The sequence below is a fragment of the Sparus aurata genome, chromosome 18 (assembly GCF_900880675.1).
Source record: "Sparus aurata chromosome 18, fSpaAur1.1, whole genome shotgun sequence".
Taxonomy (NCBI): domain Eukaryota; kingdom Metazoa; phylum Chordata; class Actinopteri; order Spariformes; family Sparidae; genus Sparus; species Sparus aurata.
In genome coordinates this window covers 5,864,023-5,889,897 of record NC_044204.1, presented here as the reverse complement: position 1 = coordinate 5,889,897, position 25,875 = coordinate 5,864,023, and the positions used below count along the sequence as shown (strand labels likewise).

The window sequence follows — 25,875 nt, the reverse complement described above, 5'->3', positions numbered from 1 at the left end:
ATGTAGTTTTTTGTAAAGCAGTGATTCTCAACCAGTGGTCTGGGGACAACATTGGTCTTTGAGGGGGTTCCAGTTCCCAACTTAGCTAAATGATAGAGAGTTAGTTGGACGGTGCAGGTTCATTTGGTTACAGTTTTAATGATTGTTAATAAACACCTGCATCTGCAACATCTGCTGTCCTCTTGTGATCCCATTCATTTTATTAGTTTTTATAGGTGCTGCAGGCTTTATATAATATTGTGGTTCTAAAAGCAAGCACATCAGTGCAGGTAGTTTCAAAGAGTTAATTCTCAGAAACAAGAGTTAAAAGGTCCTTAAATTCATTTAGAAAAAATTAGAGTAATTCATTGATATGAAAAATAAGAAATGTACTCTTACTCTTACTCTTACTTTTACTTAAAGTAAATTTAAAAGCATGTACTTTTGGATACTTAAGTACCTTTAAAAGCAAGTACTTTTTTACTCTTACTCAAGTAACATGTCGACTGAGCTACTTTTACTTGTAACGGAGTAAATTTTGACCAGTAGTATTTGTACTCTTACTCAAGTACTAGGGTCGAGTACTCTGTCCATCTCTGCCAATAATCTACTATATCATATTGTTGCAATATCAATATCCCGGTATTCAATCAATGATGTTGAGATATTTGATTTTGTCGCCCAGTCTTAGCATTCATAAAGTGGTTTTGAGGAGCTAGCCGCACTTATGTTTCACTGGTATCTACTTCTGTCTTAAATTGAGAAATCTCGCTTGATTGGCCAAGTTATGATCACAATATTATATATCCCTCTATTCAAAGACAGTATTTACATACTGAAGAGCTGCTGTAGAGATGATATGATAGTCTACAGGTGTTTTTTTTCCCGTTACTGTATCCATCCACAACATGTTCTTTTGTCTGCGATAGGTCAGTTCTGCTTTTAAAACAATTGCATTCGCTCTATAATTATGTGTACCCAGTTATGGTTGTAAATCATAGGGTTTCTCTGTGGTATGTTGTTTGCACTAGCTGCTGCAATGAATCATCTGTCACTGGGATCACTAACAAACAAACAAAAACAAATGTCAGTTTCTCAGAGAACTTATTATAGTTTGAAGAACATCATACCTTGTGCCTACCTGATTGTTTACATGTGTTTGTATACAGCTGAGTGTTCGCATGTAATCATGCTTTGGAGAGCTTCACCGACACTCCCCGCTCTCCAGTCTTCCCTGGTTAAAGATCATCCTATTAACAGGCCGTTTGCAATTTTCCGCCTGGCTAAACTGTGATTCACATGTCAGTTACTGCACTGATGATGTCTGTGCACAGGGCATCACTTTATACTAGCACTGCTGTACTGATGGTTTCTGGTCTCCTGTCACTACCAAACCAGCAAAAACACACAACAACATTGATCTTTCACAATGCCCCAAAGAGACAAGGAGGAAGGAGAACAGGAAAATCTATACTCATAGCCCTTGAGACTTAAGAAAGCAAGGAGCAAGGATAGAAATTAGAGCAAACAATTCCATGGATGGAAGCAGATTTGATACAGAGATGATTCCTTTAGATTCCAGCCCTGTCTCCTAGAAAATGGTGTTTATGTACAACTTCTTTACGACAGCAAATATGTCTTGAGAGTATCATATTGCTGACCGAATTACCATTCATTTTAACATAATTAAACAATGTTTGCAATTAAACGCACAATATCCAATTTCTGATACTCAATCGCAACAAAACAAAACACGTAGGTAGCGTGGGATCATGAGAGTTGTTGTTTTCATTGTCAGACAACCAACATTGCCGATCACAATATATCCATTCACTCGGGCAGAGTGTTTGTCAATGTTATGATGAGGCAATATTTTAATGCAATGTGCAACCGTTACCTTGAACAGAATCACAGAATTCTCTTGGTTTGAACATAGCTGGAAACATTTAGGATAATATACAGTACAAAACTCAACAAAAAATATAAATATCAAAGTTCTAGTTGATTTTAATGCAGAAGTGCATACATATTATATCTTTAACAAACCTGATAACCTGCAGAAAATGTTGAAACTCCAGATACAAAGGCTAAGATAAAACCTCAAGATCACCTCGGCATAGATGCTTCTTGACTAAGACGGCACAGATTGTTCATAAATATCACAAACAGATTTTGGAACAGCCTCAGTGGAGCACACTGCTCACGATCAACACGCTTCAAGTACTTCAGAAAAACAGACACAGCTCTCACTCATTATGAATAACCCAACAATAATCCTGCAGACTTCATTCATGTAGATTTAATATTAGAAACCACCTGCTAGTTCAACATAATTTACTTCTATCACACCATGAATCAAAAGGTTTCAACAATTTCAACATTATCAGAAAATCGTAACCTTCATGGAGGACATAGTGCAAGCCTGCTAGATAACACTGCATTAGTTAAGGAAGGTGTCTATAATAAACTACCAGCTGAGTATATGTTAGGGTTGCGCATGTATGCAGTTGAGAATAAATGTGTCAATATCTGCACACACGATGAAGGAAAATCCTCATTGGGTAGCCGACAGAAGTTTTTGCATCCTTAACTTGTTCTGTACATAGTTCTCTTACTTTGTGACCAAAAACATTGATTTGATGCTCAGTTCTGAAGTTGTTCTGTAAAAGATGACATAAGATATAGCCTGAAGAGATAGAAAAGATGCAGAAGATGCTTTCACTTCCCCCTAAATATATACTGACATTATAAACTTCTTAATATAGTATGGGTATAAATTATTGTTATGTGGGATTAAGTTGACTTGTCTTTGGTTAATACAGCTGTTTCTGAAGCATTAACCTTTCCTATTTGTTTAACTTTGGTAATTAATCGTGCAGCCCAAAGCCAGAGGAGAAGGCAGGCGATTAGAAATCATCCTGTCAGCCGTTTCCTGCCCCGTTGTCCTCTGTTTGGTTGTTTCTGTGGGGCAGTCGTGACTGCAGCAAACAGAGCTGCTCTGCAGTGCAGTGCGGAGTTATTAGACACACAGTGTCATCCCCCTGAGCCTCAGCATGACTCTGACAACAGGACGACACACTACTGTCAGCCATTAACGTCATGACTTCTGTTCAGTCACCCATGATGACTTCTGGGAATGATTTTTGTTTTACATTCGATGCGATCATTATCAATAATACACATATGAGCCTGTGTTTGAAGAAACTAAGCTGGCCACACACTGTGCATTTTTGTTAATCTTGTGTTCTGTGTTAAGTCAACCAACAGGACGAGCCAGGATTTTGAACACGTAGACTTTTTTCCCACTGAACTCAAAGCCGCCAGAAAGCTGAACAAAATCGTGGCCATCCAAGAAATCCAACAGATTGTTGAGGAAGCAGTTTACTGATCATTCAGGAACCAGATAGCTGATTGTTCAGGCAATTAATCAGGTGTCATGAGCCCTTCGAACTGCACGTAGAACAACAAACCATTTTGCAAAAATCAAGCCTGATTATAAATCATTCAGGGGAAACCAGATATTTACTTACAGTGCTTTTACTGAGACTGGCCAGTGATTGATTACCTGTGTACATGCCAGGTGCTGTCAAGGATGAGCAAAAATGTGCACCATAGAAACATTTTCACAGAAAATCAGTATCCATCTTCATATGATATACATTCTCATCATATACATATCTTTACATCTATTCCTACAACCTAACCTTTTGTCTTTTAGAAAACATGCAAGCGGTGAGGATGATCGTGACCTTCATGTTACGTTTCTTCAGCTAAAGGAACAGGTCACCCAGGAATGAAGACTCAGTCTCGATCTGCTCATCCCCATGCTGATGGAAAGTCAGATGAAGTTCCATAGTCCACACAACTTTTCACACAGCTTCACAGCAAAACAGCCTTGCAGCGCTCTCCTAAAAAGATGAAGTAGCTGGGAGCAGCTGCAACATAATCCAGTTTTCGGAAGTCAAAATGATTTGAAAAAACACTATTCACACCCTTGACAGGTAATTGAGCAACCATTTGAGATGGGGTGAATGCCAACGCTTTTAGCTTAGAAGCTACTTTGAAGACTTCTGGAGACTCAGCTATAAACTGTATGAAGACAGTTGTTTGTTCACATTTTCCCCAGGTGCTTTAGTTGTTTTTCGGAGAATGCTGCAAAGCTGTTTTGCTGTGAAGCTCCAGAAATATTTTGTGGACAATGAAACTTCACCTGACTTTCCATCAGAATTGGGGTAAGGAGATGTAGACGGAATTCAAGTTTTGGGGTGAACTGTGCCTGTAAGAGAATGTTGCGTCTCAGCGTTTTCAAAATTACACTGATAAACCTTGATTAGATTGATTATAGAAGGAGAGTAACATTTACAAGTCCAATCTAAGTAAAATGTGCATAAAAACAACCTGTTTATCACTGTATAATTTTCATACTTGTTGAAAATTGGTTCATTTTCCTGTTATTCATTCTGCACACTCCAGGTTTCATCAAATTTAAGTTAACTGCAATTTGTTCATGTTTAATCAGTAAGATGAACTCAAAACCATTCTGAAAACCAATTAAGTATGCTATAAAGTGCCTTGCAATAAATGAGAAATTAGATTTTGTTATCAGCCACAGTGTTGTCTCTTGAGCCCAGACAGCAGACATGACACACTGCAGAGACCAGTATCAGGTCAAGGGTCACCTTGTGCGACACACCGATAACTGTTACACTCAGTGGATGCTGAATTACCGTGACACAAAATAATAGTGTAAAACCAAAGACCACAGCCATACTTTTTTTTTTTTTTTACCTACAGCTTGAAAAATTACACATTTGGCCCCAGAGAAAAGATATCAAACACCAACTTGGTTTAATTTTCGTCATACTGTATAGAATAATTTGAATTCAGAAAAAAAAGGACAAACATCTGGTTATAAATCATATTAACCCCAAGACATCCCCTTGACACCTCAGGCCCTGAGATGGCTTTCCAGTACAGCAGTATTTGTTGTTATATCAGTGAACAGATGCCAGCCGATTCATTGTGTTGCAGTTTGTGATACTGTTGGTTTCTGCACAGATCCGGTATGTTGCGTGAGTTGCTGGATAAGCCTCTTAACTGTCCTCCTGAGATATGTTAATCCAAGCGGCTGCATACATCACACCTGCTGTGACTGAATGATTCAGGATGGTTTTCTGCATGTATTGAAAAAAGATGAGACAAAAACCTGGTGAAAAGGGTCACATCAAGGGGTGCTCATGTCTTTGAAAATGTAAAAAATCCTATTGTAGGAGTTGGTGCGCACAGTATCTACTTCTGAGGCAATTAACTATCAAAATCATTAAATTGTACAATATTATTCATTTTGATTTTGACAACACTTAACCGTTTTAGTGATTTAGTAAGAGGACATTCCCAACCACTTGTTTCGACCCACATTTGTTTCTTGCAACCATCTAGTGGCCGTAGTAATTGTTACAGCAGCAAAGGAGGAAGTCAGGTGAACCAATCACAGGGCCTTCACCTAGCAGACTGCTATTTGTGTCCTGTGTGAAACCAAAAGTGAACGAGTTATTTTAAATCACCAACGTGGTTAAGATTTTAATTTTAACCTGAACCACAATGTTTTGCTAAACTTAACCAAGTCAACCTGATGCATCACATGATCTGTGATCCTGCGTATTCAGCTGCCCCACCAGGTAATGACCAAATAGTTGTCGTGCCTAAACCTAACTAGTTTAATTGTCTAAACATAACCAAACTGCAGAATTACAATGGTCAAATATGCCTGACGCTGGTGAGCTGCGGGGGTCATGATGTTTTGGAGTCACTGGCAATCAACCTATTCAGTGTTTTAGGTATGAGGATGCGTCGTGTTGTTGGAAATGTCACACATTTGTTAAATACAGCTTAAAAAAAGGTCAGACTTGCAAAAGCATGACATTTTCCTAGTATAATAACAGTGTTCCCAGCATTAACAGTATATTTACTGCCATTTCAGCATTGACTGGAAATGTTGTCCTGGAGACACCTATTGTAGCAAGAACTAACACAGAAGCAACTTATGGTACTTTTCCAGGTGGTCTGCCTGCGCACAGATTTTATCAGAGCGTCACAACCAAGTAGGATGCAGTCAAAAAAACCTTCACTACTGGTGTGTAGTTTAGGTCATCATGAAGGCTGATTTAGAAGATGGGTGTGGTCTGACTCATTAGTACTGAGTACTTGTTATAACTACTGAACAGTCATGGGTCAGGACATGAACATGTTGATAGCTGTTGAAGCTAGTGTGATCCCATGACGAGATATAGTTCTCTGGTATTATTACTATTATTATCAATGCAATCGTAATATTATGGAACAAACCCCCGATTGACTCAGCTGATCTGACATGTGCTTCACAATTTAAGAGGCTTTAAAATAGATTTAAAAAAACACACACCTCTAAAGACAAGCATTTGGATCATATACATTTAAAGGTTTGGACGTTCCTCTTTTATATTTTGTTTTTATCTCTGTGTTTTACATTTCTTGTTTGTTTTGTTTTATACTGGTTTTATTCCATTGTTTTATCATTTACTAACTTTGCAGCTGTGTTGTATTGTATTTTATTTTGTGGAGCACCTTCCAGCTTTGGTGGTGTAAGGTGCTATAAAACTAAAGTATATTAATAAAGTTATCAGTTAGAATGGCACTTACAGGTATTAAAATAAAAGGGGTCATTGGTTGAACAAATCTCAATATTCACAAATATTCAAAACATTGTGTCCTTTATATGTCTTTAAACAAAAACAAAAAAAACATGTATAAGGTAGAATTCAATCCTGTAGAAAAGCAAATATACATGATAAAAGTGGTGTACCAAAACTATACCGTGGTATACTGTGAAATGATATATTGTCATCCATGTTGCAGTTCTTATTATGTCTGTTTGAGTGCTGGATGTCTTGACACTTGCATCACTACCTGAAACAGAGGTGATCCTGCTGACAGAATGTGTGATCTAAATACAAAACATACAAGCCTGCATCATAAAATGCTGATGAATGCATTGCTGGGGCAAGAAAGCCGAGTCAAGTGACTTTTCTGCTTAGAAACTGCAGCCTACCCATGCACAGTCGTCCTATAAATAGTCCTGCATCGCTCTCTCGGCTGTGGCTTGCAGGCTGGCAGCTCTGCAGTCACGACTGCCCCCGATCGCTGCTGGAATGAGGCTAAAACTCTTCCTGTAGGCTCACTAGATGTACTGCAGCTGCTACACTCGCTCTCTCTCTCTCTGTCTGCAGTCACGGGTTATCCCTGCGTCAGAGCCGAGCTTTGCAAGCTCCACTGATCATCCCAACCATATACGGCAATCCTTTGAGCTCCCAGCATGCCCTGACGTCATGGGGAATTACGTCACACACCAATGACGACACACTTCGCTTATGTATCCATGCTATTATTATACTACTACAGCATGTGAGGGAGGGAGGGGTGGGAGTTGATGAATTTAGCTCATATCCTGCGCCCTGCTGTGACTCCAGTGGTGATCAGTTTTCATTATCCTACTCAGGCATCATGTTGTGTTTTGTAGCAGTATTATGTATGGCTCTAGGTGGAGAAATTTGCTAATGTGTACAGACATGAACGCATGCAAATGGATGGTGCAGCTGGCAGATATGAATACCTCGACAGCTGTGGTGTAAATCGTGTTTTATGCATGTTTCCAGCAGAAGTGCTGCATTAGTGCTGCAGGTGATTCTCTGTCATCCACACAGATATCTGTTCTTATACAGTTTCCAGTGGTTGCATGTTAAACAGTGAAAAAGACAACACTTATGCTAAAAAGAACTGCCTATTTATTTCCAAAACATCTGCATGTATCTGTTTAAGAGGGAAAAAAGGAATTAATTTCACTTAATTTGCTGCTGTGGCTCAGTTGTGAATGACGCAAGGCTTTGTTGTTCCCAGAAATCTCCTGATAGTGTTTCCTCACATTGTCCTCAGTCTGAGCTGTTCCCAGTAATCAGGTATTTAATCACTTGCAGGAAAAAAGACATCTAAGTATCTACATTTAAACTGACTTAAATAAAAGTAACAGTAAGGCGTTACATTGGTGTCCTTTTAATAAGTATTAATTAGGTAATAAAGCCCTTAAATGTTCTTTTAAGATGCTTATAATAGACATGTATAAGCACGTATAAGAAGAAACTTCGAAGAAACAGTTTGTAGATGCTTAAAACTTAAGATTAATAAAAGTCTCATATAACAAGGACTCCAGGGTGAAATTGAACCTGGGCCGCAACAGTGAGCACTCAGTTCAGTCCATACCATGTGAGCTTTCTGGGCCTCTGCACTTCTCAACAGTTATCGTGTTGAGGTGATTAGTGATGTTTTAAATAACGTCAACCTAAATATACTTAGCCCGACAATTGAACCATTTGTTAACAGTTGGCTATGCGTTTCCATGCTCCCCATCTGGACTGATCACTACCTTCAGTCAAAGTTGACAGAATGTGTGCAAAAGCCCAGAGGAATTATCTTTACAAACGTAAATGTGTGCAGGATGAAGAAATCATTCACTTTAAATGTTCTTCAAGGAGTTTCCAACTGGTTATGAACAAGTCTCAATTATTAATTTATTATCATTCAATACTGATAAAATATAGTTGTCACAATGCTGTCACAACAATGGTTATATGTAACCTCTCATAACTTTTCAACAGCATTTCAACTTAGAACGTGAAACCTTGTCAATCAATACACAAAAAAGATCATTCTGAATTTAGTTCTTTCTGTTCCCTGGCCTGAAACTGTTGCCAAGCGGGGATACCTATTTTGGGGGGAAATATATTTTGGCACAACACTTGGCCAGCTCCTGCACACTGCTGTCAGTCAAATGCTTGCTGGGTTGTTAAAGCCTCATGGTTGAAAAGAGAGCAAAACTTATTCAAACGTGTTCTCTCGGGAATTAGATCAAAGTGCAGTGAGAGTTCAACAAACTTACAGAAAAAGCGTAATGAGTGTGTCTCTGAAAGGACATTTTCGGTATGGGAAATACTATAGGTGAAGTGATAAATTCTGTGTTGAAAGTGGTAAATTAGTCCAAAGAAAGACAATTGGGTTGATTTTGATAAGCTTTAGTATGAACAAGCTTGTTACACACTTACAAATAGTATACAGTAACACCAAAGCTGCAGAGCAGAAAATGAACCTGATACAATGTTTGCAGTGTACATCTATTTTACAGCAATGTTCTCAAATTTTCTTCATGTTCACTTGCGTTACAATGTTATAGATTCTGACCGCTTGACAGCATGTAGACACACAAGCTAATACTAATGTGTCATCACAGCTAATGTTAACCAAGCTAAACATACAAAATAATTGTTGACATTTGAATCATAGTATTGAAAAGCCAGGTGTCTGTAAGGGCTGCAGCTGTTTCGCTCATGAAACTACAAAACTTTTACTTTTTTCCCGGACTTCTTGATGTCTCATGCAACAATAAGCACATCTGTCTGGTCAAGAAAAGCTTGTGGGACTTTTTCAATCAAGTTTCTCTCAATCTTTTTCCAACGTTTTGTTGTCGTCGTCATCGAGGTGTGATCAACCACAAGATTCCATCTGTAGATACCCTACAGGTCGTCATGACAGACGCTTTGAATTGACTCTTAAAGGTTTGATTTACAGATAATATTCCCAACTTCATTTGAAGCTTTTTGGAAGCTGACTCTTGCATGTTCGATGTTTCCGAACACCTGAACACATCATCAAGATGGGGTTTCACAGAATAATCAACTAGTTGACAGTTAAAACCATTAGTTTAACACCGTGCATCACTGTAGATTAAGCAGTCATCAGTATCAGAGATTTTAGAATGGCGAAGTACTGACATCATAATGCATACCACTATCCCTTCTAGAAAGCTGTCATGTCACATCAGCATGTCCAGCTCAGTCCAATCAGATCGCAGCTCATTTATAAACAGCTTTGAGGATTCTGCTATTTCACCTGCCCTCAGGTGGATCCATGACTACTAAATTGCAGCAGTCATGAGTGCCTTACCATCAAGCCAAGAGTATCTAATTATTAATTCAAAAACAAAGGACAGAAAGGAAGAAGCAGTGCAGAAGGAAAACATAACAGGTTAAAGATGAGGAGACAAGTATCAATAAATACAGCCATAGGAGAAAATTGTATCAGGTATTTTGAAGTGGAGGATGTGGTGGATTTCTCAAATGCGATCACAACAATATCACAGGAAAAGAAGAGGAAGACGTTTTTTTGTGAAAACCCAGCGCTGGACCACAACCATGTAGCAATCAACCTGGTACCGCTGACGCATCTCTAGCTGAGAGTACAAGTCTTTGATTGTGACTGGGCTGCACTCGCTGCAGAAGGAAGGAAGAAAGGAAGGAAGGAAACAGAGTAGATTATGTTATCACCATTGAAACTGAAAAATGCATAAAACCCTTTTTACAAGATTTACACCTGTACTTGTGTATTAAATATTTAAATGCACCACCAAAATTGGCACACTGATCTAATCTCCATTCGGAGATTAATAAAGTTATCTATCTATCCATCAGATTGTTTCAGCTCAGAGTCAGTATGTCACACATGAAATACATAGAATGTTTTTCATTCTCGTGTGCGTTAACATGTCTGGTAAACTCCTACCTTGTTTTCCCCCTTCAACTTTCTGAGTTGCCTCCTCCTTGGCTTTCTTGGCCTCTTCGAGGGCAGCCAGTTTGGCCTCGTGTTCCTCCTTCAGCGCGTTCCACTCCTTCCTGTTGTTCAGCAGGCGGTCCAGCATGGGGGTAATCTCTACATGGAAACGACTGAACTCCTGGGGAGCAGGAGAAGAGGGTGAGTCAACACAAATCCAATCACATCAAATCAATTCTGCCTCACTCTATCCAAACTGTTAACTCATATGCAATGTAATATGAGTGCAAAGTCAATAATGATAATCCGGTTGTACACCTGAACCATCTTGGAATAAAGTTACTCATCCGAAATTAAGTCAATACTAAGTTAAAATACCATTAATTCACAGATTAGACAGATATCCTTATCCTCTATCCTCAGATCAAACCTGCAGTTGCTGTGTTTGTCAGGTTTAAGGAGATCAGCAGCGACTGTTCCTGTATGTTCGTGAGGTGTGATGTCTGACCTTGTACACAAAAGCGCAAACAAAATCGATGAAACCACACTGCAGCTTCGGGAGATCAGCTGCTTTGTTTCTGTCCATCATAGGCTGAAAGAGAGAGAAAAGAGAGTTTAACAGTCAACTGCTCATTAACTTTACTGCTTACTGCATTTTAACATATACATCTATACTGGGATTAAGTATCCATGCAAAAACACTGTTTTGATGCAGCAAACGTCTTGTTTCATTAAAAACACATCAGTCTATCAATAATTAATGGATGCGTACACTGAGTTGTTCTATGCCAACTCACCCGGAATTCAAAACTTCATGTCACAGATTTTCTCCCAAAAATATAATAATGTTAAAATGTCTACTAAATTCATGGGACCTTGCCAATACAGCTGTACTCCAAATAGTTTAGCTTTCTGAATTTTTTAAGTTTGGAGCAACAGTTCATCATTTTTGTGATTCTCTGTCTGTGTATTCTAAACCAAGTTACTTATTTACTATTTTTATTATTCTAACACCCAAGAACGTTAAGGATTCTTTGCAACATTTATTTATTGAAATGTTTGATAATAAAATACATTAAATACATAGAATTAATTATTTATAGGAGTGAAAATCCTTAACTTTTAATATTTAAGGGAACTGCATACACATAAAATGTAAAGATGTTACATTATGCCATTATTTCATATTTCTTTAAAATAGCTACTTTGACCCGAATATAACGTTCAGTGTTTTATAGGTAATTCTTTGTTCTGTGTATCTTTGTGTGACACCCAGTGATCCTGTTTCTTTCTTTTTTTTTGGTTTCAGCATGTTTGCAAGTTACAGTTTGTAATGTCTTACTTTGTTGCATATTAGATGATGTCACCTTGCTCCCTTTGTCAGAGGTACAATATTAATTTCAGTTCCTCTACCAAATACAAACATTATTTCACAATTTCAAACTTTTCTGACTTACAAGTATCTGGGCTACAGTTGCAGGATTTTACAAGGTCCTATGAAAGAATATCAATGTGGGACGTTCTACTGTAGGTCAGTCAGAATGGCCCTTTACAGAGCTTTGATACGACTACTCAAACTGTATAATGTGTTAACTGTAGGCCACACAGGGAGTGGACACCTTTACAACACTTGCACAATATGATGTGAACCAAACCAACAGTCCGGCCCTCACAACCGATGTATCTACAAGATTTTGTTGTAGTTGTTCTATGTATTTTTGCATGAAGAAATAAATTGCGGGGGATTTTTTTTTTTTACAAAGGTAAGCAAAATAAAACAGAAATCAATGTCAAACATTTATTAGTGAATGCTAACATTTATTATTTCATATTATATGTATATATATATATATATATATATATATATATATATATATATATATATATATATATATACATATATATATATATATACTGTATATATATATATATATATATATATATATATATATATATATATATATATAAACTGTGTATATATATATATATATATATATATACTGTATGTATACTGTAGTGTATATAATGTTCCATCCTTACTAACTGAGAAAATATTGACAGTTTGTACAGAAGAAATTCAAATGTTAGAAGCAGCAGAGCTGGCGCTCCTCAGACAAGCGTCACTTTCTTTGGTATCACAAAAAGAAAGTGTAAAATCTTAATGCTTGTAGAAGAGGGCTCTAGTTCCTCACTGTGTCCGTGCAGAGTGTAAATAAAGTTTGAATAAACATGCGAAACAACAAGTAGAGTCACATTAGCAGCCACATCTTAAATGTACCTGGGGAACCTGCAGCACACTGGACTATATAAACCTGTCAGAGAAAGTTCACACCGGCTGTAATTGCAGGCAAAATTGCCCACCTACATTTCCTGACAAAAATATTCAAGTGTCACAGCCTCTGCAAAGTCTTTTTTTTCTTGTCAGACCACAGTGAGTCACAGAATCTACTGCTGAGAAAATACAAACTGATCAAAATGAAAAGTTTTCCCTGCTGACACAAATGCTATTAAATTCAGAGTGCTGCGAGGTGAGAGTGTGGGACGGTGCTTTTTGCACTTCAAGTGTCTCAAGGACTCGAGGGAATGAAACAGAGCGAGGGGAGAGAGACACACGGAGGGAGCATGGAAGAGAGAGAGCCAGGGAGGGGATGGTCGACTGGGTTAGGGCCACAGTGCCCGCTCTTTCTGTATCAGTGCTCCACATAATGGCCTGTACATCTCTCAACACTGCCGCCACAGGGAACTAAATCTGTCTTTTCATTTTGTCTTCCAACTGCGTTTCTGTCTCTTGTTCTCCTTCTCTCTCCTCGTGTCCTTCCTGCTCTCCGTCCTAAATTGAAGCCCCAAGGAGAGCTTTGTCCTGCCTTCATCCCTATGATTTCTGTCCACCTACTGAATCATCCTCCTCCTCCTCTCAAACTTTAGCTTACTGCCATAAAATGATTAATAAAAAAGAAAACTGGAAAGCTATGACAAACAACTTACACAGAAATATACCAAACACAAAGTGACAAAAAGATTGATCTCAACTTCATCAGCTAGAAAACAAAACAAAAACGTTTGATCAAATCAAGGCTCCAACTTGTCATTATCAGGGCTCTGCAGGGTTTATGAAGGCTGAAGTTGTATTAAAGTATATTTAAATTGTGTATTTACTCTATTTTATCCCAAAATCAATGTCATGGAGATTTCCTGGTAATTCTGTCAGTAGGACTGACGCTTCCTCCATCTACCCCTCTAAACCCAATTTTCAGCATCTCTCTCCAGCATCAAGCGGTCTGTATGCTTACAATTGGTTGCTGCTCCAGGACCGTCCTCTCCAGGTCTCCCTGCTCCCAGAATTCTGCTGCAACAGACAGCGCCACCTAGAGAGGGAAATCACAAAGTTTTCAACAAATGACAGTTAAAATGACAAAATCACCACTGCAGCAGTCAAGCTGAAAACCTGGCTGCTTTTAAACATCAAGGTTTTCAAACACAACTGTAACAACATGATGCATCTCTTGGTTTGGGGCTACAGCAATGCACAACCCCAGAGCCCAAGACCTCGTCTTTAAAGGGCAACTCCACCATATTAGTGTGAAAAAGGAAGTGAAAAACCCTTTGTGACTCCAGAGGAAGCTGTGTGTCAACTGATAAATTATCTCTACTGATGTCACTCAGACGTGAAGTTGCATTGTGGGTAATGGATGTGGGTAACAGGTTTTGGAAAGGAGCCCACTGCTCTATTATTGCACTCCTATAACACTGTTGGACTCATTATGGACAGCTCAAAAACAAATCTTCAAATCAATATGGCAGAACCAGAGATACCCTCTTTTTCAATCCCATGCACTCTTCTTCCTTTTCAAAATGTGCAGCCTACATTCCCCATAATGCATTTAGCCACATTGACATCACTGGAGGTAATTACATGTACCGATTACAGGACCCACTTTATTCTCTTTCTCGACATATGCAGTAGTACTCTTTAAGACCTGTAAACACACTTTAATGTGTGTAATTGGTGGAGTTACCCTTTAAGATGCTTATTTTGTACAACTTAAAGGGTAACTCCAGACCGGAGTAAGTTTTTGTTGGAGGTATGTTTTCCCAAGGAATAATAATTTCAGCACCATGTATTTTAAAGCATGATATCACATATTTCCATTTGAGGGGCAGGAAATCTTCCCATTCATTTCGTTAAATTCATCCTGTAAAGCATTCACAGTGTTCCATAAATGAGAATCTTTTTCACAGCTCACAAGGCAGTTTCAGGCTTTGTGTCTTGATGAGATGAAAGCATGTTTTGTCTGCCCTCACAAACCTAAAGTGGAACAACGTGAGATCTGATGAATAATATGAAAACTCTGCATTCAGGGTAGAAACCTCATTTTAGAACGAGTTAGTCATCAAGCCAGTTTTTTGGAAACAATTGCCATGAGGCTGGCGCAGCCTGTAGACATATATTCTGTGTGCGTGGGAAGCAGAACAGAGGGGAAAAAAGAATATCCGCCATAAAATGTCAGCGGAATATCTTATCAAGAATGAAGCCACTCAAGCTTTTGTCTCTCTATAACATCTTAGAGAGTCTTGTCTATCATCAATAAAAATCTGAGTGAATTAATCAGCAATTTACAAGATTTTTTATATAGGAATCTGACCATCTTATCAGCTTAAATCATAGAGTAGAGCTTCAGATTAATGGAGACTCATTTCATGCAAAAAGGAGATTCATGCCAGTTAAATTAAATTATTGTATTATCGCTGTAATCAGGATGGAATTCACCTTTAGTGAAGAGTTAGTCATCAAACTACTTTTGGAGCACAATACGCATGAGGGTGGCTGCTGCTGTGGATAGATCTCCTGACAGTGTGTGGGATGTAGAGCTGACTCACCAGGTGCAGACAAAGGTGAAGTCGAACCAGAAAAAATGTATCTGGCAAAAAATAAAAAGCAAAATATCCTAATTGGCAGCAGTTGTGCGATCCAGGAGGAGTAACAGAACTGAAGTTCTTTTCTCATCAGTTAATATATAATGAAAAGAATAAGAGCAAATTAGACATTAGCTCAATTGGTTTCAATATGAGACACACACAAGCCTTGTTCTTAATAATAGCTCCTCTTTAAAGAAAAAGTCAAGCATGGCTGGAGTTTGGTGTTTGAATATCTTCTTTAAAGCAGCTACAAGAAATGTATTCTATATTTGCATTCCCTGATGGAATGCCTTCTGACATCAAAGGTTTTGATTCAACCTGGACCCATTCATAGTTACCATTTAAGATGTTTCAGACGAGGACTGTCGATAGTCTTGAAGAATTATCTGTCTTATACAGTACAAGTTTGTCAATGTATTCTACAGATTACCTTCCAGTGCATGCTTCATAGCAGAGTGGTATAGCTGTCCCTGCACGGCTTCTACTGTTATATGAAGAAGCTAAAGCTCTGCCTGCATTGGCCGGGAATCGAACACGGGGCTCCCGCGTGGCAGGCGAGAATTCTACCACTGAACCACCAATGCATGAAAATAAAGGAATAAAAATGGGAAAATTTTTCGCTTTTTCCTTGAGGAGCGCTCCTCTGGAGTCGGAAAGAAGATGAACGCTATCTCGAAAAAAATCTTGATTGGATATCTAATACATCTGTAAACAGAAATTCATGGTTCCCAGAAGTTATTTCCAAGTAACTGTGGACAATCCCTGACTTTCGCTGTGGTGCCCCGATGGGGGATCCCATTTAAGATCTCGACAGAACAGCCGGGACAACTATTGGTTGGCTTGTCATGAGCAGTGGCGCTCATGACAATCACTGTGATGATCCTCGTACTTTGCATTTAGCACCATAGGCTGGTCAAATTTGCAACTTGTCTAGTGCCCTCCCCTATGGTTTTTTCTGGACATGATGCTTTTCTTGTTTCCAGTCCCTGCAGTATCTTCTGGTAGGGGGCAAGACGGACATAATGCCAAGAAAAGGCAACCATCTGGCAAAAGCCAGGATGATTTTGTGGAGAAAGGCACTTCGTTCAGGTCACAGTGCCCCCTAATGGAATGCCTTCTGACATCAAAGGTTTTGATTCAACCTGGACCCATTCATAGTTACCATTTAAGAGGTTTCAGACGATGACTGTCGAATGTCTTGAACAGTACAAGTTTGTCAATGTATTCAACAGCGTACCTTCCAGTGCGTGCTTCAAAGCAGAAGTGGTATAGCTGTCCCTGCACAGCTTCTACTGTTATATGAAGAATCTGCCTGCATTTGCCGGGAATTGAACCCGGGCCTCCCGCGTGGCAGGCGAGAATTCTACCACTGAACCACCAATGCATGAAGACAAGAAATAAAAATGGGAAAATGTTTCGCTTTTTCCTTGAGGAGAGCTCCTCTGGAGTCGGAAAGAAGATGAACGCTATCTCGAAAAAAAATCTTGATTGGATATCTCATACAATTCACAATTCGTTCAGGTCACAGTGCCCCCTCGGGGCCCTCTGATGGAATGCCTTCTGACATCAAAGGTTTTGATTCAACCTGGACCCATTCACAGTTACCATTTAAGATGTTTCAGACGAGGACTGTCGATAGTCTTGAAGAATAATCTGTCTTATACAGTACAAGTTTGTCAATGTATTCAACAGAGTACCTTCCAGTGCATGCTTCATAGCAGACTGGTATAGCTGTCCCTGCACGGCTTCTACTGTTATATGAAGAAGCTAAAGCTCTGCCTGCATTGGCCGGGAATCGAACCCGGGCCTCCCGCGTGGCAGGCGAGAATTCTTCCACTGAACCACCAATGCATGAAGACAAGAAATAAAAATGGGAAAATCTTTCGCCTTTTTCTTGAGGAGAGCTCCTCTGGAGTCGGAAAGAAGATGAACGCTATCTCGAAAAAAAATCTTGATTGGATATCTAATACAATTCACAATTCGTTCAGGTCACAGTGCCCCCTCGGGGCCCTCTGATGGAATGCCTTCTGACATCAAAGGTTTTGATTCAACCTGGACCCATTCACAGTTACCATTTAAGATGTTTCAGACGAGGACTGTCGATAGTCTTGAAGAATTATCTGTCTTATACAGTACAAGTTTGTCAATGTATTCAACAGAGTACCTTCCAGTGCATGCTTCATAGCAGAGTGGTATAGCTGTCCCTGCACGGCTTCTACTGTTATATGAAGAAGCTAAAGCTCTGCCTGCATTGGCCGGGAATCGAACCCGGGCCTCCCGCGTGGCAGGCGAGAATTCTACCACTGAACCACCAATGCATGAAGACAAGAAATAAAAATGGGAAAATCTTTCGCCTTTTTCTTGAGGAGAGCTCCTCTGGAGTCGGAAAGAAGATGAACGCTATCTCGAAAAAAAATCTTGATTGGATATCTAATACAATTCACAATTCGTTCAGGCCACAGTGCCCCCTCGGGGCCCTCTGATGGAATGCCTTCTGACATCAAAGGTTTTGATTCAACCTGGACCCATTCATAGTTACCATTTAAGATGTTTCAGACGAGGACTGTCGATAGTCTTGAAGAATTATCTGTCTTATACAGTACAAGTTTGTCAATGTATTCAACAGAGTACCTTCCAGTGCATGCTTCATAGCAGAGTGGTATAGCTGTCCCTGCACGGCTTCTACTGTTATATGAAGAAGCTAAAGCTCTGCCTGCATTGGCCGGGAATCGAACCCGGGCCTCCCGCGTGGCAGGCGAGAATTCTACCACTGAACCACCAATGCATGAAGACAAGAAATAAAAATGGGAAAATCTTTCGCCTTTTTCTTGAGGAGAGCTCCTCTGGAGTCGGAAAGAAGATGAACGCTATCTCGAAAAAAAATCTTGATTGGATATCTAATACAATTCACAATTCGTTCAGGTCACAGTGCCGCCTCGGGGCCCTCTGATGGAATGCCTTCTGACATCAAAGGTTTTGATTCAACCTGGACCCATTCATAGTTACCATTTAAGATGTTTCAGACGAGGACTGTCGATAGTCTTGAAGAATTATCTGTCTTATACAGTACAAGTTTGTCAATGTATTCAACAGAGTACCTTCCAGTGCATGCTTCATAGCAGAGTGGTATAGCTGTCCCTGCACGGCTTCTACTGTTATATGAAGAAGCTAAAGCTCTGCCTGCATTGGCCGGGAATCGAACCCGGGCCTCCCGCGTGGCAGGCGAGAATTCTACCACTGAACCACCAATGCATGAAGACAAGAAATAAAAATGGGAAAATCTTTCGCTTTTTTCTTGAGGAGAGCTCCTCTGGAGTCGGAAAGAAGATGAACGCCATCTCGAAAAAAAATCTTGATTGGATATCTAATACAATTCACAATTCGTTCAGGTCACAGTGCCCCCTCGGGGCCCTCTGATGGAATGCCTTCTGACATCAAAGGTTTTGATTCAACCTGGACCCATTCACAGTTACCATTTAAGATGTTTCAGACGAGGACTGTCGATAGTCTTGAAGAATTATCTGTCTTATACAGTACAAGTTTGTCAATGTATTCAACTGTGGACAATCCCTGACTTTCGCTGTGGTGCCCCGATGGGGGATCCCATTTAAGATCTCGACAGAACAGCCGGGACAACTATTGGTTGGCTTGTCATGAGCAGTGGCGCTCATGACAATCACTGTGATGATCCTCGTACTTTGCATTTAGCACCATAGGCTGGTCAAATTTGCAACTTGTCTAGTGCCCTCCCCTATGGTTTTTTCTGGACATGATGCTTTTCTTGTTTCCAGTCCCTGCAGTATCTCCTGGTAGGGGGCAAGACGGTAATAATGCCAAGAAAAGGCAACCATCTGGCAAAAGCCAGGATGATTTTGTGGAGAAAGGCACTTCGTTCAGGTCACAGTGCCCCCTACTGGAATGCCTTCTGACATCAAAGGTTTTGATTCAACCTGGACCCATTCATAGTTACCATTTAAGAGGTCTTGAACAGTACAAGTTTGTCAATGTATTCAACAGCGTACCTTCCAGTGCACGCTTCATAGCAGAAGTGGTATAGCTGTCCCTGCACAGCTTCTACTGTTATATGAAGAATCTGCCTGCATTGGCCGGGAATTGAACCCGGGCCTCCCGCGTGGCAGGCGAGAATTCTACCACTGAACCACCAATGCATGAAGACAAGAAATAAAAATGGGAAAATGTTTCGCTTTTTCCTTGAGGAGAGCTCCTCTGGAGTCGGAAAGAAGATGAACGCTATCTCGAAAAAAAATCTTGATTGGATATCTAATACAATTCACAATTCGTCCAGGTCACAGTGCCGCCTCGGGGCCCTCTGATGGAATGCCTTCTGACATCAAAGGTTTTGATTCAACCTGGACCCATTCATAGTTACCATTTAAGATGTTTCAGACGAGGACTGTCGATAGTCTTGAAGAATTATCTGTCTTATACAGTACAAGTTTGTCAACGTATTCAACAGAGTACCTTCCAGTGCATGCTTCATAGCAGAGTGGTATAGCTGTCCCTGCACAGCTTCTACTGTTATATGAAGAAGCTAAAGCTCTGCCTGCATTGGCCGGGAATCGAACCCGGGCCTCCCGCGTGGCAGGCGAGAATTCTACCACTGAACCACCAATGCATGAAGACAAGAAATAAAAATGGGAAATCTTTCGCTTTTTTCGTGAGGAGAGCTCCTCTGGAGTCGGAAAGAAGATGAACGCTATCTCGAAAAAAAATCTTGATTGGATATCTAATACAATTCACAATTCATTCAGGTCACAGTGCCCCCTCGGGGCCCTCTGATGGAATGCCTTCTGACATCAAAGGTTTTGATTCAACCTGGACCCATTCATAGTTACCATTTAAGATGTTTCAGACGAGGACTGTCGATAGTCTTGAAGAATTATCTGTCTTATACAGTACAAGTTTGTCAATGTATTCAACAGATTACCTTCCAGTGCATGCTTCATAGCAGAGTGGTATAGCTGTCCCTGCACGGCTTCTACTGTTATATGAAGAAGCTAAAGCTCTGCCTGCATTGGCCAGGGAATCGAACCCCGGCCTCCCGCGTGGCAGGCGAGAATTCTACCACTGAACCACCAATGCATGAAAATAAAGGAATAAAAATGGGAAAATGTTTCTCTTTTTCCTTGAGGAGCGCTCCTCTGGAGTCGGAAAGAAGATGAACGCTATGTCGAAAAAAATCTTGATTGGATATCTAATACATCTGTAAACAGAAATTCATGGTTCCCAGAAGTTATTTCCAAGTAACTGTGGACAATCCCTGACTTTCGCTGTGGTGCCCCGATGGGGGATCCCATTTAAGATCTCGACAGAACAGCCGGGACAACTATTGGTTGGCTTGTCATGAGCAGTGGCGCTCATGACAATCACTGTGATGATCCTCGTACTTTGCATTTAGCACCATAGGCTGGTCAAATTTGCAACTTGTCTAGTGCCCTCCCCTATGGTTTTTTCTGGACATGATGCTTTTCTTGTTTCCAGTCCCTGCAGTATCTTCTGGTAGGGGGCAAGACGGTAATAATGCCAAGAAAAGGCAACCATCTGGCAAAAGCCAGGATGATTTTGTGGAGAAAGGCACTTCGTTCAGGTCACAGTGCCCCCTACTGGAATGCCTTCTGACATCAAAGGTTTTGATTCAACCTGGACCCATTTATAGTTACCATTTAAGAGGTTTCAGACGATGACTGTCGAATGTCTTGAACAGTACAAGTTTGTCAATGTATTCAACAGCGTACCTTCCAGTGCGTGCTTCATAGCAGAAGTGGTATAGCTGTCCCTGCACAGCTTCTACTGTTATATGAAGAATCTGCCTGCATTGGCCGGGAATCGAACCCGGGCCTCCCGCGTGGCAGGCGAGAATTCTACCACTGAACCACCAATGCATGAAAATAAAGGAATAAAAATGGGAAAATGTTTCTCTTTTTCCTTGAGGAGCGCTCCTCTGGAGTCGGAAAGAAGATGAACGCTATGTCGAAAAAAATCTTGATTGGATATCTAATACATCTGTAAACAGAAATTCATGGTTCCCAGAAGTTATTTCCAAGTAACTGTGGACAATCCCTGACTTTCGCTGTGGTGCCCCGATGGGGGATCCCATTTAAGATCTCGACAGAACAGCCGGGACAACTATTGGTTGGCTTGTCATGAGCAGTGGCGCTCATGACAATCACTGTGATGATCCTCGTACTTTGCATTTAGCACCATAGGCTGGTCAAATTTGCAACTTGTCTAGTGCCCTCCCCTATGGTTTTTTCTGGACATGATGCTTTTCTTGTTTCCAGTCCCTGCAGTATCTTCTGGTAGGGGGCAAGACGGTAATAATGCCAAGAAAAGGCAACCATCTGGCAAAAGCCAGGATGATTTTGTGGAGAAAGGCACTTCGTTCAGGTCACAGTGCCCCCTACTGGAATGCCTTCTGACATCAAAGGTTTTGATTCAACCTGGACCCATTCATAGTTACCATTTAAGAGGTTTCAGACGATGACTGTCGAATGTCTTGAACAGTACAAGTTTGTCAATGTATTCAACAGCGTACCTTCCAGTGCATGCTTCATAGCAGAAGTGGTATAGCTGTCCCTGCACAGCTTCTACTGTTATATGAAGAATCTGCCTGCATTGGCCGGGAATTGAACCCGGGCCTCCCGCGTGGCAGGCGAGAATTCTACCACTGAACCACCAATGCATGAAGACAAGAAATAAAAATGGGAAAATGTTTCGCTTTTTCCTTGAGGAGAGCTCCTCTGGAGTCGGAAAGAAGATGAACGCTATCTCGAAAAAAAATCTTGATTGGATATCTAATACAATTCACAATTCGTCCAGGTCACAGTGCCGCCTCGGGGCCCTCTGATGGAATGCCTTCTGACATCAAAGGTTTTGATTCAACCTGGACCCATTCATAGTTACCATTTAAGATGTTTCAGACGAGGACTGTCGATAGTCTTGAAGAATTATCTGTCTTATACAGTACAAGTTTGTCAACGTATTCAACAGAGTACCTTCCAGTGCATGCTTCATAGCAGAGTGGTATAGCTGTCCCTGCACAGCTTCTACTGTTATATGAAGAAGCTAAAGCTCTGCCTGCATTGGCCGGGAATCGAACCCGGGCCTCCCGCGTGGCAGGCGAGAATTCTACCACTGAACCACCAATGCATGGAAAGGAATAAAAATGGGAAAATGTTTCTCTTTTTCCATGAGGAGCGCTCCTCTGGGGTCGGAAAGAAGATGAACGCTATCTCGAAAAAAAATCTTGATTGGATATCTAATACAATTCACAATTCGTTCCGGTCACAGTGCCCCCTCGGGGCCCTCTGATGGAATGCCTTCTGACATCAAAGGTTTTGATTCAACCTGGACCCATTCATAGTTATCATTTAAGATGTTTCAGACGAGGACTGTCGATAGTCTTGAAGAATTATCTGTCTTATACAGTACAAGTTTGTCAATGTATTCAACAGAGTACCTTCCAGTGCATGCTTCATAGCAGAGTGGTATAGCTGTCCCTGCACGGCTTCTACTGTTATATGAAGAAGCTAAAGCTCTGCCTGCATTGGCCGGGAATCGAACCCGGGCCTCCCGCGTGGCAGGCGAGAATTCTACCACTGAACCACCAATGCATGAAGACAAGAAATAAAAATGGGAAAATCTTTCGCCTTTTTCTTGAGGAGAGCTCCTCTGGAGTCGGAAAGAAGATGAACGCTATCTCGAAAAAAAATCTTGATTGGATATCTAATACAATTCACAATTCGTTCAGGTCACAGTGCCCCCTCGGGGCCCTCTGACATCAAAGGTTTTGATTCAACCTGGACCCATTCACAGTTACCATTTAAGATGTTTCAGACGAGGACTGTCGATAGTCTTGAAGAATTATCTGTCTTATACAGTACAAGTTTGTCAATGTATTCAACAGAGTACCTTCCAGTGCATGCTTCATAGCAGAGTGGTATAGCTGTCCCTGCACGGCTTCTACTGTTATATGAAGAAGCTGAAGCTCTGCCTGCATTGGCCGGGAATCGAACCCGGGCCTCCCGCGTGGCAGGCGAGAATTCTACCACTGAACCACCAATGCATGAAGACAAGAAATAAAAATGGGAAAATCTTTCGCTTTTTTCTTGAGGAGAGCTCCTCTGGAGTCGGAAAGAAGATGAACGCTATCTCGAAAAAAAATCTTGATTGGATATCTAATACAATTCACAATTCGTTCAGGTCACAGTGCCCCCTCGGGGCCCTCTGATGGAATGCCTTCTGACATCAAAGGTTTTGATTCAACCTGGACCCATTCACAGTTACCATTTAAGATGTTTCAGACGAGGACTGTCGATAGTCTTGAAGAATAATCTGTCTTATACAGTACAAGTTTGTCAATGTATTCAACAGAGTACCTTCCAGTGCATGCTTCATAGCAGACTGGTATAGCTGTCCCTGCACGGCTTCTACTGTTATATGAAGAAGCTAAAGCTCTGCCTGCATTGGCCGGGAATCGAACCCGGGCCTCCCGCGTGGCAGGCGAGAATTCTTCCACTGAACCACCAATGCATGAAGACAAGAAATAAAAATGGGAAAATCTTTCGCCTTTTTCTTGAGGAGAGCTCCTCTGGAGTCGGAAAGAAGATGAACGCTATCTCGAAAAAAAATCTTGATTGGATATCTAATACAATTCACAATTCGTTCAGGTCACAGTGCCGCCTCGGGGCCCTCTGATGGAATGCCTTCTGACATCAAAGGTTTTGATTCAACCTGGACCCATTCATAGTTACCATTTAAGATGTTTCAGACGAGGACTGTCGATAGTCTTGAAGAATTATCTGTCTTATACAGTACAAGTTTGTCAATGTATTCAACAGAGTACCTTCCAGTGCATGCTTCATAGCAGAGTGGTATAGCTGTCCCTGCACGGCTTCTACTGTTATATGAAGAAGCTAAAGCTCTGCCTGCATTGACCGGGAATCGAACTCGGGCCTCCCGCGCGGCAGGCGAGAATTCTACCACTGAACCACCAATGCATGAAAATAAAGGAATAAAAATGGGAAAATGTTTCTCTTTTTCCTTGAGGAGCGCTCCTCTGGAGTCGGAAAGAAGATGAACGCTATGTCGAAAAAAATCTTGATTGGATATCTAATACATCTGTAAACAGAAATTCATGGTTCCCAGAAGTTATTTCCAAGTAACTGTGGACAATCCCTGACTTTCGCTGTGGTGCCCCGATGGGGGATCCCATTTAAGATCTCGACAGAACAGCCGGGACAACTATTGGTTGGCTTGTCATGAGCAGTGGCGCTCATGACAATCACTGTGATGATCCTCGTACTTTGCATTTAGCACCATAGGCTGGTCAAATTTGCAACTTGTCTAGTGCCCTCCCCTATGGTTTTTTCTGGACATGATGCTTTTCTTGTTTCCAGTCCCTGCAGTATCTTCTGGTAGGGGGCAAGACGGTAATAATGCCAAGAAAAGGCAACCATCTGGCAAAAGCCAGGATGATTTTGTGGAGAAAGGCACTTCGTTCAGGTCACAGTGCCCCCTACTGGAATGCCTTCTGACATCAAAGGTTTTGATTCAACCTGGACCCATTCACAGTTACCATTTAAGATGTTTCAGACGATGACTGTCGAATGTCTTGAACAGTACAAGTTTGTCAATGTATTCAACAGCGTACCTTCCAGTGCGTGCTTCATAGCAGAAGTGGTATAGCTGTCCCTGCACAGCTTCTACTGTTATATGAAGAATCTGCCTGCATTGGCCGGGAATCGAACCCGGGCCTCCCGCGTGGCAGGCGAGAATTCTACCACTGAACCACCAATGCATGAAGACAAGAAATAAAAATGGGAAAATTTTTCGCTTTTTTCTTGAGGAGAGCTCCTCTGGAGTCGGAAAGAAGATGAACGCTATCTCGAAAAAAAATCTTGATTGGATATCTAATACAATTCACAATTCGTTCCGGTCACAGTGCCCCCTCGGGGCCCTCTGATGGAATGCCTTCTGACATCAAAGGTTTTGATTCAACCTGGACCCATTCATAGTTACCATTTAAGATGTTTCAGACGAGGACTGTCGATAGTCTTGAAGAATTATCTGTCTTATACAGTACAAGTTTGTCAATGTATTCAACAGATTACCTTCCAGTGCATGCTTCATAGCAGAGTGGTATAGCTGTCCCTGCACCGCTTCTACTGTTATATGAAGAAGCTAAAGCTCTGCCTGCATTGGCCGGGAATCGAACCCGGGCCTCCCGCGTGGCAGGCGAGAATTCTACCACTGAACCACCAATGCATGAAGACAAGAAATAAAAATGGGAAAATCTTTCGCCTTTTTCTTGAGGAGAGCTCCTCT

At 40.9% G+C, this 25,875-nt stretch overlaps 1 protein-coding gene and 12 non-coding genes across 14 annotated transcripts in view; all 13 read right to left on the bottom strand.

The window, feature by feature from the left end:
• Positions 1-9,064: 9,064 nt before the first annotated feature.
• Positions 9,065-25,875, bottom strand: part of pde6a (phosphodiesterase 6A, cGMP-specific, rod, alpha) — a 73,005-nt gene continuing 56,194 nt past the window's right edge. For both annotated transcript variants that reach the window (XM_030396974.1, XM_030396975.1), the window contains exons 21-24: positions 13,902-13,976; positions 11,120-11,203; positions 10,624-10,792; positions 9,065-10,334 (exon numbers count right to left, since the gene is read on the bottom strand). In XM_030396974.1, the coding sequence (XP_030252834.1) occupies positions 10,291-10,334; positions 10,624-10,792; positions 11,120-11,203; positions 13,902-13,976 (372 nt within the window). In that variant the 3' untranslated portion in view covers positions 9,065-10,290. The remainder of the gene's footprint in view (positions 10,335-10,623; positions 10,793-11,119; positions 11,204-13,901; positions 13,977-25,875) is intronic.
• trnag-gcc (transfer RNA glycine (anticodon GCC)) lies at positions 17,776-17,846 on the bottom strand. Its single transcript has one exon. It is a non-coding gene; the product is annotated as a tRNA-Gly (tRNA).
• Positions 18,243-18,313, bottom strand: trnag-gcc (transfer RNA glycine (anticodon GCC)). The gene has a single exon. It is a non-coding gene; the product is annotated as a tRNA-Gly (tRNA).
• On the bottom strand, positions 18,710-18,780 carry trnag-gcc (transfer RNA glycine (anticodon GCC)). The gene has a single exon. It is a non-coding gene; the product is annotated as a tRNA-Gly (tRNA).
• On the bottom strand, positions 19,627-19,697 carry trnag-gcc (transfer RNA glycine (anticodon GCC)). Its single transcript has one exon. It is a non-coding gene; the product is annotated as a tRNA-Gly (tRNA).
• On the bottom strand, positions 20,094-20,164 carry trnag-gcc (transfer RNA glycine (anticodon GCC)). Its single transcript has one exon. It is a non-coding gene; the product is annotated as a tRNA-Gly (tRNA).
• trnag-gcc (transfer RNA glycine (anticodon GCC)) lies at positions 21,361-21,431 on the bottom strand. Its single transcript has one exon. It is a non-coding gene; the product is annotated as a tRNA-Gly (tRNA).
• trnag-gcc (transfer RNA glycine (anticodon GCC)) lies at positions 22,161-22,231 on the bottom strand. Its single transcript has one exon. It is a non-coding gene; the product is annotated as a tRNA-Gly (tRNA).
• Positions 22,628-22,698, bottom strand: trnag-gcc (transfer RNA glycine (anticodon GCC)). Its single transcript has one exon. It is a non-coding gene; the product is annotated as a tRNA-Gly (tRNA).
• On the bottom strand, positions 23,092-23,162 carry trnag-gcc (transfer RNA glycine (anticodon GCC)). The gene has a single exon. It is a non-coding gene; the product is annotated as a tRNA-Gly (tRNA).
• trnag-gcc (transfer RNA glycine (anticodon GCC)) lies at positions 23,544-23,614 on the bottom strand. Its single transcript has one exon. It is a non-coding gene; the product is annotated as a tRNA-Gly (tRNA).
• On the bottom strand, positions 25,278-25,348 carry trnag-gcc (transfer RNA glycine (anticodon GCC)). The gene has a single exon. It is a non-coding gene; the product is annotated as a tRNA-Gly (tRNA).
• trnag-gcc (transfer RNA glycine (anticodon GCC)) lies at positions 25,745-25,815 on the bottom strand. Its single transcript has one exon. It is a non-coding gene; the product is annotated as a tRNA-Gly (tRNA).